This window comes from Amphimedon queenslandica, unplaced genomic scaffold (assembly GCF_000090795.2).
Source record: "Amphimedon queenslandica unplaced genomic scaffold, v1.1 AMPQUscaffold_13224, whole genome shotgun sequence".
NCBI classification, from domain to species: Eukaryota; Metazoa; Porifera; class Demospongiae; order Haplosclerida; family Niphatidae; genus Amphimedon; species Amphimedon queenslandica.
Window position 1 is genome coordinate 34,378 of NW_003546540.1, and position 10,914 is coordinate 45,291.

At 38.0% G+C, this 10,914-nt stretch overlaps 4 protein-coding genes across 4 annotated transcripts in view; 2 read left to right on the plus strand and 2 right to left on the minus strand.

Moving 5' to 3' along the window:
* Positions 1 to 1,501, plus strand: part of LOC100642067 (protein Hook homolog 3-like) — a 3,690-nt gene extending 2,189 nt beyond the window's left edge. Inside the window, exons 12-20 of the mRNA XM_003388625.2 lie at positions 2 to 61; positions 120 to 171; positions 271 to 364; positions 409 to 540; positions 667 to 758; positions 837 to 904; positions 955 to 1,062; positions 1,122 to 1,193; positions 1,354 to 1,501. Of these exons, the coding sequence (XP_003388673.2) occupies positions 2 to 61; positions 120 to 171; positions 271 to 364; positions 409 to 540; positions 667 to 758; positions 837 to 904; positions 955 to 1,062; positions 1,122 to 1,193; positions 1,354 to 1,500 (825 nt within the window). The 3' untranslated portion in view covers position 1,501. The remainder of the gene's footprint in view (position 1; positions 62 to 119; positions 172 to 270; positions 365 to 408; positions 541 to 666; positions 759 to 836; positions 905 to 954; positions 1,063 to 1,121; positions 1,194 to 1,353) is intronic.
* A 1,730-nt stretch (positions 1,502 to 3,231) lies between these two features.
* Positions 3,232 to 4,249, minus strand: LOC109584294 (store-operated calcium entry-associated regulatory factor-like). The gene is made up of 5 exons (XM_019999978.1): positions 4,143 to 4,249; positions 3,931 to 4,022; positions 3,783 to 3,875; positions 3,424 to 3,537; positions 3,232 to 3,369 (listed from the first exon to the last, which is right to left on the minus strand). The coding sequence occupies exons 1-5, from the start codon at positions 4,204 to 4,206 to the stop codon at positions 3,334 to 3,336; spliced, it is 399 nt and encodes a 132-aa protein (XP_019855537.1). The 5' UTR covers positions 4,207 to 4,249; the 3' UTR covers positions 3,232 to 3,333.
* Positions 4,250 to 5,006: 757 nt separating this feature from the next.
* Positions 5,007 to 6,814, minus strand: LOC100631541 (store-operated calcium entry-associated regulatory factor-like). Its single transcript, XM_019999988.1, has 9 exons — positions 6,755 to 6,814; positions 6,543 to 6,692; positions 6,260 to 6,360; positions 6,112 to 6,204; positions 5,877 to 5,987; positions 5,607 to 5,800; positions 5,475 to 5,551; positions 5,364 to 5,409; positions 5,007 to 5,311 (listed from the first exon to the last, which is right to left on the minus strand). The coding sequence occupies exons 2-9, from the start codon at positions 6,598 to 6,600 to the stop codon at positions 5,167 to 5,169; spliced, it is 825 nt and encodes a 274-aa protein (XP_019855547.1). The 5' UTR covers positions 6,601 to 6,692; positions 6,755 to 6,814; the 3' UTR covers positions 5,007 to 5,166.
* A 217-nt stretch (positions 6,815 to 7,031) lies between these two features.
* Positions 7,032 to 10,914, plus strand: part of LOC109584289 (multiple PDZ domain protein-like) — a 4,415-nt gene continuing 532 nt past the window's right edge. Inside the window, exons 1-7 of the mRNA XM_019999968.1 lie at positions 7,032 to 7,208; positions 8,061 to 9,205; positions 9,705 to 9,899; positions 9,945 to 10,139; positions 10,196 to 10,304; positions 10,359 to 10,750; positions 10,851 to 10,905. Of these exons, the coding sequence (XP_019855527.1) occupies positions 7,202 to 7,208; positions 8,061 to 9,205; positions 9,705 to 9,899; positions 9,945 to 10,139; positions 10,196 to 10,304; positions 10,359 to 10,750; positions 10,851 to 10,905 (2,098 nt within the window). The 5' untranslated portion in view covers positions 7,032 to 7,201. The remainder of the gene's footprint in view (positions 7,209 to 8,060; positions 9,206 to 9,704; positions 9,900 to 9,944; positions 10,140 to 10,195; positions 10,305 to 10,358; positions 10,751 to 10,850; positions 10,906 to 10,914) is intronic.

Genomic DNA, 10,914 nt, shown 5'->3' on the forward strand with positions numbered 1-10,914 from the left:
GGCACTTCAAGATTGCGAAGAAAAGTCAACACTAATAGAATCACTAACAGCCGACAACAGAGTAATAATAATAATAATAATAATAATAATAATGAATAATTAATTAACACTAACTGTAGGAATTAAGGAAGCAGCTGGATCATCATCAACCAGCCACGCCCACCACAACAGGTATTAATTAACACACTAATTAACTAATATGACACCTTAATGAGGTGTGATTATACATATACATGTACATCTACTGTGTAAGTATATTGTATCATTTAGCTCCTCCATTGAGTACTGAGTTTCATATGATGAGTGGAGAAGAAGGAATAGATTCCTCAGAGTCCCTAATGGAGGCCTTCACTCCTGAACTGAAGTAAGTACATGATGTTCGGGCACTGGTATGGTCGGCCATTATAGGGAGAAGATGTATAAACTGGAGAAGGAGAATGAGATACTCCGTAGACGAGTGACTACTAGTGAGAGCTCAGCAGCTGCTACTACCGACACTCAACAGGTGGAGGGACTCAGACTGGAACTAGTGGATAAAAGGTACAGTGTACATGAGCAAATTAATTATACATGTATACTGGTATTATAACTGTGATATAAATGTACAGATAATGTATAATTATTATTACTTTTATGATTTTCTTGCTGTTTCGTGTACTTTTATAGTTTGGAGATAGACAAGCTTAAACAAGGTCTTGCCAAGAAAGGCAAAGAATTGGAGGCGTTGTCACATTTCAGGGATAATTACGATCAGATCAGTTAGTACTTGAATATTAATATAATGCACACACGCACACACGCATGCACACATATCATTATAATGTGGCTATTTTTAGAATCACAGATAAAAGCCAAAGATGTCGAAATTGAAAAATTAAAGAAATATTTAAATAAAGCGAAAAAGGTATTATTTTATTATTATTATTTTTATTAATATTTATTATTTGTTGATAGATAATAGAAGGTTTTGGCGATAAGAAAGACGTAGCAGCTGACAGTGCTGAGGTACAGCAGTTGAAAGGATTCCTTCAGGAGAGGGACAGAGAGATAGAGAGAATGGAGGTACTGGATAAAACATGACAGCCTTGCCCTGACAATTTTGAAATTGTTTTCTTCTTTAGAGAACGTTTGAGCAGGAAAGACAGACAAGAGAGAAAGAGGAGAGACTCATATTATCCGCCTGGTATAATCTGGTAAGTATTGTATATGTACATGTAAAGTGGACCTTTTTAATTAGCTAATGAATAATTAATGAGTTTATGGGTGTATCACTATAACTATGAATAATTAATTAGTGATGGGTGTGGCTGTAATTAATGAATAATTAATGAGTACAGTTATTATTGATACTAGGGTGTTAAGTTCCATCAGTTGCAGAGTAAGGAGAGGTTAGTGACCCAGGGGTCGTTCCTAACTCAACAGAGACAGGCAGCGTTAAAGAGACACGCCCCCTCAAGTGGGGTAACGCCCACCACCTCATCAACATTCTCATTAAATTAATGATAATAATTAATGATTAATTTTAACTGCTAATATTTTGTCAACTATTAAAAAAATATAGTTCAATACACTCAAGCGAAGAATAACTAAATGTACAACTACAATTACATGTTCAGTATATGTTTTTGGTTATTAAAATATCAAAATATTATGCTGGAGGAAATTCAGTACAATAAAAAGTTTTTGCTTAACGAAAAGAAGTACTACAATATCCATGGGCTTCTCTCATGATGGGGGCACTTCGAGCTGCTTCTACATGTAATTAATAAGAAAATACACGTAAATGTATACATGTACATTATTATTGTGATACATTACTTACCTGGTGACCTTTTCCCATTATCAGTATTACTAGTACTAACAGTTTGCATGCTGGCACTGCTAGTAGTAGTAGATCTACTGCTTCCATCAGATGACACTGTAGCAGTAGGTACTGTAACAATACAACATTATGTAAAACAATTAAATGTGTACAGTAGAATCCTCTAGAGCCAGTTAGAAGCATTGTTATGATATCATGCTGATAGGGTTTGCCTGCATATTGAATACTGAAATGATAATTATTAGTGGTACAGTTACAGTAATCTGATTGCCCTGATGAAAAACCACTACATGAAGTGGTCAATATATTATTACTTTTAAATAATAGACCTCAAGTTCATTTGTGCATTATATTGTTCATCTGATAAAAATTGAAAAACCACCCCTCTTGTAAGACCATCATTTCCCAAGAGGGACTACTGTATCATTTTACAGTATCAGATATACTACCTACTTCTACTCATACACACACCTGCTGTAGACAACCAAATTGCAATACAGTAAAGTATTTATACTGCAGCTTAAATTTACAAAAAGATTTATACACAACATATTTACATACGAGATGACACAGGTACATGTTGTTCTGTGATTAGAGGACTTGTTGATTCTGCGATTGGGGGACTTGAATATGCTTCTACATCTGGAAGAAAAAGATAGTCTCTCAATATAATGCTTTGCAAATTATGCTTGTGCCCTAGGTACAGCATGTAGATGGGTTTCTAAGGCCTACAGGTTGGCATCATCATTACTACACCTCATTTAGAATAAAAGGTTTGAAATTTGTTGTAGCATAAATTTCTTGCTGGGTCTATTAAAGTACTGTTGGATAGTATTACCTTTGACTTCACTTCTCATAGTTGCTCCATGGTTTTTTAGCACTTCACATCCTACAGCTTCATTTTCAAATATGTCACAAATTTGGAGAAGACATTTAGTGGGATCATTGTGATTTTTAATCTTGTCCAGGAGGTAGTGAGCCACTTCACTGCCTCTTTCTTGATCTGTTGATTTTGATCTGGTTTTTGCAGCCTGAAGTTGTTGCTCCGTTATAAGGTCATCTGCTAATAGGAAGTCAGTAACTATTATGAAATTTGGCTCTTTCCCAAGTGCAGCTGTAAATTTGGGGAACATTTTCCGAAACACATAATAAGGTCTTGTGCCTAAAAGATTTCATAATTTACAAGGTCACTTTACAGTATTATACATAAGTATATACCTCCTTCAGCCATGATGATTTTAAATTATGCTGTGTGATGATGAGCCCACTGAAAGATTAAACCAACTAGCTTGATAATAATCATACCTACCTTAGTTCAGTAGTCCTGCCCATATAATAAATCTAATTTACATAATTTCAACTTTATAATAGCATCATTAAAAAAACTCATTTAGCCTTTTTCTACTATGTAAGTTATAAAACAGCTAAAAGCAGCATTATTTTTTTAATTTTAAGTTTTGAGTTTATAAAAAGGGGGACATGCATTTGCCAGCTTTGCCCTCTACTTGTTGTCAGTGATCACTAGTCAGATCCAATTCATATTTCAGCTGCAGAATAATAATTAAAAGAAGCATTGATGTATCTCTCCTCCTCTAACTTACCCCACAGGATCCCCTCAGTATATAAGAATCACCGAGATAGTCATATCCTTCACAATTGATGTCAAGCTTCTTGCCAAACCTGTACTTGCTCTCCATCTCCGTCTTACAGTCCCACTAGAAAAGGACAAGGAAAGGAAGGATCTTTACAACATGGAGAAACAAAAGTTTCCAAGTGCATGATAATTTTTATCTTAACTTTTAAATATGGGTACTATCAAGAGTAGATAATTATCTACTTTTGATATTATTAATTGCAAATTTTGCTGTTTGGGATAAAATAATACCAGCAAAATCTACCTTGTGCTAAAATTGCAAAAATTTAGTACCCACAATTAAAAGTTACTCTAAGGTAACTTTACTTGAACAGTATATCCATCATGTCCTGCATTAACACACAGGACCACTTTCGGTCTGAAACCATCACAACCGGCTGACCCGCCCACACACTCCAACTACACAAAGTAATACAATGAACTGGTACACTGGTGATGGACACTGGTCGATTACCTGTTTAATGGCTGGGGAACGTCTGGCATTGGTCATTTTACCTTCTGTAAGAGTAATGGCCGTCACCTCCCTAAGTAGGACCTTGTCTTCCGCTAAAATAATAATAACAGTACTATAGTGTAGTCTATGTAATAGCAATTAGAGTTTACATTCTATACAGTAAGGAATGTAATTTGTATTTGTTAAAAGGAGATGTCCGTGAGACTACTTACATGTACATCCATGAATGGAGACTGTCAGGATTGCTAGTAGAATGAATACTTCTTTTATCATCATGTTTCTTCTGGTAAAATCACAGGAATAGTTCTTCAGTTCAGTTGTAGACCTATATCTAATGTAATGCTCTCCTCTTCCTCCCTCTTCTCTTATATAGCTATACAACTACAGGAAATGACACACAACGTACGATACATTAGCTTGCTTAGTCAGACCCACACCTGACTAATACTCAGTCTATGAATATTCACTTTCAATGACAAAGCTATGTCCTATGATCATTTAATGATCATAGGACATAGCTTTGTCATTGAAAATGGAGAAATTCATAGACCTCTGAGTCATTGTTGTAAATGACAACTGCAAATTGAAAAATGCATTGATGACAAAACAAATTTTAAAAATAAACTGATGATGTAAGAACCAGAAGTGGGGAGTCCCCCCCAACCAGCAGGATCCAAATAAACAATAGAAAAGCAGTTTGTACTCACCAATCATTTAGCATACTTTACTGTGCATTAAGTATACAGGAAGGGCGGTGCCTTTGATGTACACATGCACTATACTATAGATTATGTATTTTTATAAGGATACCCAGCCATGAATGCCCATGATGACATCCCATTCATTTCATTATTGTCGTGGGTAATGTGACTAACGTCCACAATTTTAATGCATTAAAAATTATCTATACTATAGGGTGTCAAATTCCATCAGTTAGGAGAGGTTAGTGGCCCAAGGATCGTTCCTAGCTCAACAGAGACAGGCACTGTTAGGCAGTGTTAAAGAGGCACGCCCCCTCAAGTGGGGTAACGCCCACCACCTCATCAACATTCTCATTAAATTAATAAAGATAATAATTAATGGTTAATTTTAATGCTAATATTTGTTTGTTAGTTTTCATTGTACACAAGCAAAGATAAACTATTTTGAGTCGGTTAAAATATCAAAATAATAAAGGACTGAACGCAATATACGAATCTACGATAAACGAGTTTTTAAAGTATTTATGGGTGTGGTTCAACGTCGTGATGTTCCACCATATCCAGAGGATGATCTTGAGCTACTGCCACTGGATCTGCTGGAGCCCCACCCACCACCTCCACCAGAGCTCCACCCACCACTAGAGCCCCACCCACTCCCCCAGTTACTGGAACCATATCCACTAAATAAATAATAACAATAAATAATAATAATAATAAAAATTAATTAGTTACCCTCGTCTTCCCATCATATATCCCATTGCACCGCCAGTAGCTGCTCCTAATTTTAAATAAAATAAATAAAATGAATAAATAAGATTAATAATAATATCAGTTATACTGTACCTGACCAGAATCCTGGTCCACTATTGCCATGACCATAGCCACTGCTATAAGAAGAAGAAGAGGAGGAGGAGCCAGACCTATTGAATAAAGAGACCATATTGATCTACTCATTGTCTCTCTCTCTCTCTTTACCTTCGTCCAAAACAGGCCCCCAGACAGCAATAGATGACAGCTCCAATGATAACCAGTTGAATGAGAGAGCCAAACCAGCCTGAGTCTGAAGAGGAGCTGTTGTAGTTGTGGTGATGATGGTGTTCACCGCCTGAATAAAAGCTGTTCTTTTTGTGTCTGTGACCTTCTTCAGTTAGATCCAACTCATATCTCAACTACACAATAATAATAATAATGATGATGATGATAATGAAACAATAGACAGTGTTCCTCTCTCCTCCTCTATCTTACCCCACAGGATCCTCTCAGTACATAAGGATCATCAGGATAGTCGTATCCCTCGCAGGAGACGTCAATCTTACCAAACCTGTACTTACTATCCATCTCTGTCTTACACTCCCACTAGAGAGAGAGAGAGAGAGAGACAGGAAAAGAGAAGGAAATCAAAACAATGAAATATGGACAACAGGACAAGAGAGAGAGGGAGAGTGAGTGATTATTGTTTCCAGGTGGTTGTATCTTTTACTTGAACATCATATCCATCATGTCCTGTATTCACACACTGGACCACTTTCGGCCTGTAACCATAGCAACCAGCTGACCCGCCCACACACTCCAACTACACAAGGCAATACAATGAGCTGGTACACTGGTGATGGACACTGGTTGATTACCTGTTTAATGGCCGAGGAACGTCTGGCATTAGTCATTTTACCCTCTTCAAGAGTGATGGACGTCACCTTCTCAAGTAGGACCTTGTCCTTATTGTTGCCCCCTAAAATAATAAAGATAATATAAACAGACTAGCCTCTATATAATGGACACTGTGTCTCTGTTATACAGAGGTGTCCTTTATGTGGAGGTTATTTTATACAGTAAGGAATGTAATTGGTACACTAGGTGCTGTCCGTTAAATGGAGGTGTACGTTATACAGTAATTAATAATGATCTACTTACATCCATGAATGGAGACTGCCAGGACTGCTAGTAGAAAGAATACTTCTTGTCTGATCATGTTTCTTCTGAAGTCACAGGAATAGTTCTTGGATTTGAGTATCAATGTACAGTGATCTCCCCCTTAACCTTATTATATACTAACGCTATAGCCTAGGATAGGAAATGACAGAGCATATTTTAAAATATGAGAATGACAATGCTACCAAACTTACGTGCACCAATGAAGTTGCTTTCTTCTTCAATTCAATTAAGGGCGTGGTCACTTGCCTTTAATATACGGTATACCTATTCTTATTTATTCGAAGCCACGCCTACTTTCAATATTTTTCTCATCAATATTCATTAGATTAAATCCGGTACTAGACTAGCTCGTTTCTTGAAACTATTTCCAATTTTCCATTCCAATTCTCAATGGAGTAGTATCTCTGGAATGATAGTCTTTAGTGTATTAATAAATAATAATAACAACACTAGTAGTGAGTTATATACCAGTTATCTGTTTGTGTAAACTACCCTCTGCTTTCTGTCCTTAGGGAAGGACTTCAACTTCAATTTCCTCGTCATTTTGAAGGAGTTTTCTCTCTCTCTATTTGACCTCCTCTAGTATTTGTTGGACCGTGCTTTTATGATTATTGTATCCACCAGTGGAGAGAGCAAAGATGTCAGGTATGTAGTACCAAAATTAGTGATAATGACAATAATAATAATAATAATATTAATCATTAAATTTAGCTCATTAACTGGGTTTCCTAGCAATTAATTGACAGGAATTTTACACAAATTTATTTATAATTAATGATGTACATGTGATATGTACATGTACATGTATTGCAGCAGCTGGTATTTGCACCTCCACACTTACGGTCATCAATACATTTGCGTCACATTTTTATTGTCAATTATCCCAACTGTACTGTACTATAGTATAGTTTAACGTAATAGTTTGTCATTAATTTTATTTTCTCTGTCTTTCCGTCATTTTTCCATTTGTTTTTAATTCATTGTGTGTACATGTGTGTGTGTGTTTATCTGTTTATTCTGTTGTATTTACTGAAGCATCAAGTGGTGTGGTGTATCTATGTGTGGTATAGTGTAGTGTGTACTCATTTTATAGTTTATAGTGAAACCTGCTCAGTGTCAGCTTTACTGCTCTATGATAACATAAGATTGATAGTTTTTATCAACCTGATAACATTTAACATAAATAGAGAGAGAGGGAGAGGGAGAGAGAGAGAGAGAGAGAGGGAGAGAGAGAGAGAGGGAGAGAGGGGACATTAAAGCAGGTAATTAACTATGTGTAGTGTCTTTAGCAATACATCTAAAAGCATTGTATGATCATACATTACATATTATATATTATGTCTATCTGATTGTAGTTGTACTAATATTATTATACATTATAATGAAGTGGAGGAGAGCCAGCACTGGAATGCACTTGTATTGTTCATCAAATAATCATCACCCACACTAATCTTCCCTTACCATTTTTATAAATATATTTCTTGTCTCTCCTGACAGGCAGTGAACGTATCATAAACCTCCTCGGTCATTATCGGGACAGGCTCAAGCGTAAAGGAGACTACAGTGAAGAACTCGACTATCTAGTTGGTATCTTAGAGAGTCCCTTCATGAGAGAGTTCTTAGAGGGGAACATGTCCCGCGAGGATACCGATCACTTTAATGAAGTGACGTCAGAAGTCATATCAGCACTGGAGGAGCAGGAGGAGGAGGTCCATCTTTCACCTGAGACCCAGCGTAAACTAGTTCTAAAGAGACGGCAGTCTTTAAGAGCTCTTAAACTAGCAGTGACTCCTCAGTCATCACCCCACATCACTCCTAGGACCTCTAAAATATCTCTTACTAATAACCCTCTCCTACAGCATCAGTCCAGCAATGACTCACCTCTGCTTAAGAGTGTCATGGACACTCTTAGCTCACGAGAGAGTTCTTGTGAGCCGTCCTTCTCTCTCCTCTCTCCCTCTCCCCCGCCAACCGAAGGAGCTACAGTCCATGATGAACCCAGTTACCATGACAACAGCGTCAGTGAGAGAAAGGAGAGCGTTGCTAGCTCCGTTAGTAGTAATACATCCCAACTGACTGTACTGAGGGGCGGGGCTACAGATGAAGCTCCTCCCACTTTACCATCATATTCTGAAGCCTTTAACATGTGTAGACGGACCAAGTCCTACGAGCGTTTACCAGCCACACCTCCTTACCCCGCCCCTTTAATGACCTCCGGAATACCGACGAGTAACACTAACACTTCACAGACCAGACCCAAGAGTGTTACCATGGTAACTGTACGCCTCACGAAAGGCGACAGGGGGCTGGGGTTTAGCCTCTCCTCTCAGCGAAGAGGAGGGAAAGATAATAAGATATTTATCGGAGACCTACAGCCTGGGGGCGTGGCTGAAAGGGACGGTCGAATCATGAAAGGTGATCAGATATTACATATTAATGGACAAGATATCACCAGCATCAGTTATTCCACTGTTGTGGCTTTATTACAGCAGGCAAAGGGAATCGTTGAATTGACGTTACTTCGTTCGGACGGGGCCGTACCCTCTCCTATCAGGACCACACCCCCTAACCCATACGAGGCTTATTATAGAAGAGAGTTGTATCAGCCACACCCAATGACCCAACCCACCACTACTAATAAAGTAAATTAATATTTGATAATTGTGTGTGTGTGTGTGTGTGTGTGTGTGTGTGGTTAATATTGTATTGCTCATTGAATCATGGCTACTACTGTATAGTCATTAAGTTACCACAAGAATGCGTCTTAATAATATAAAAGTAATAATTGATATTATTTATTTATTTCATTCTGATATAAGGTGTCATTATCTGTGCCAGCTGGTATGATAGAATGTGCCTGTACCTGCAATAATGGTGTGTGGGGACGGGGGCTATTTTTAGATCATTTCTGCTAGTAATTTGTTCTATATTTAGATCAATTTTGTTCCATTAGTCATTCCTTTTATTAGTCCATTAACTCATTAAGTTACTGCATACCAACACACACACACATCATGTACCGTTACAGCTGGTAATTTCGGAGGAGGACATTTTTGCAAATTTGGCATTATACATGTACGTGTATAATAACCATAAATATACTAGACATTAATGATTTATAATGTACCTGCACTTGTATAGGTCATTCCTTCTAAGCAGTCTTATCAACAATATAATCAGCAGCAGCAGGAGCAGGGGCGGGTTCATCGTCCCAGTACGACAGATTACAAGCACATCGTTAGTCTAGAGGTTGATCAGGACTTGGGGTTTTCGATCATCTCCAAAGACGGGATCACGTTTGTCCATGTCATCACACCAGGGAGTACCACAGAGAAGGTAATGAATATGGACAATAATCATAATCTTTATCTTGTACTGTAGGACGGTAAGCTAATGTCTGGAGACCAGCTGCTATCAGTTAACGGTGAAGAGGTCTTTGGTCTGTCTCATAGCTCAGTGTTGGACATACTCCAGTCTTGTAAGAGGTTTCCGGATCAACCCGTCAAACTGGTTGTATCCCGTCAGACGGGACCAGGCCAGGTGGAGGAGGCGGAGGAAAGCTTCTCAGATATTGACGTAATATTAATAATAATAATCAATTTATTTATTAACTAATTTATTTTATTTTTTAGTCATCGTCATCAGATACTGAGACAGTTGAGGTACAGCTGGTAAAGTCAACGAGTGGGAGGGGCGGACTAGGAATATCAATAAATGCACTTGTTAACGACCACACCGAAGGTAATTAAGAGTATTAATTAATTAATTAATTAGTTATTTATTTTATTTTATTAGAGGACAAAGGGATATACATAAGGGCGGTTCATCCAGAGGGTCCAGCTGCTTTAAGTGGATCAGTTCATTGTAAGGACAGGATAGTATCAGTGAATAGCCAGTCACTGAGGGGACTATCCAATAAAGAGGCGGCAAGACTTTTAAGAACAGCTGGAGACAGTGTACGACTGGAACTGAGACGAAAGAAGAGAGAGAAGAGAGAAGGAGGAGGAGAGAGAGCGGAGGGTAATGTTGAAGATAATAGAAGAACAGGACAGCTGGAAGGAACTGATGGTGTAAAGGAGGAAGAGGAGGAGGAAGTGGTTAATGAGAGCGGGTTAAGGGTGAGGAGTCCTCTCTCACCGTCCGTTGTACAATGGGGGAATATACTAGGACCCGATAAGGAACTGATAGTGAGTTATGGGCGGGGCAGTGGGAGGGGCTAACATAAGTTAATGGGTGGGGCTAATAATAAGTTAGTGGGTGGGGTTTAAATTATTATTATATTCATAGACTGCATACATACAGAAGACTGATGATAGTAAAGGCTTAGGGTTTGGAATGGAGAGTATTGCTG

Excerpts from the sequence above, each read along its gene's own strand:
- LOC100631541 (XM_019999988.1), bottom strand. The coding sequence starts at position 6,600 with ATGATCAGACAAGAAGTATTCTTTCTACTAGCAGTCCTGGCAGTCTCC. Across the intron at positions 6,361-6,542 it reads GGCAGTCTCCATTCATGGAT|GGGGCAACAATAAGGACAAG; the intron begins GTAAGTAGATCA and ends TTATTATTTTAG. Across the intron at positions 5,552-5,606 it reads GGGGCCTGTTTTGGACGAAG|GTCTGGCTCCTCCTCCTCTT; the intron begins GTAAAGAGAGAG and ends TTTATTCAATAG.
- LOC109584294 (XM_019999978.1), bottom strand. The coding sequence starts at position 4,206 with ATGATGATAAAAGAAGTATTCATTCTACTAGCAATCCTGACAGTCTCC. Across the intron at positions 4,023-4,142 it reads CTCCATTCATGGATGTACAT|CGGAAGACAAGGTCCTACTT; the intron begins GTAAGTAGTCTC and ends TTATTATTTTAG. Across the intron at positions 3,538-3,782 it reads ATGATGGATATACTGTTCAA|TGGGACTGTAAGACGGAGAT; the intron begins GTAAAGTTACCT and ends GTCCTTTTCTAG.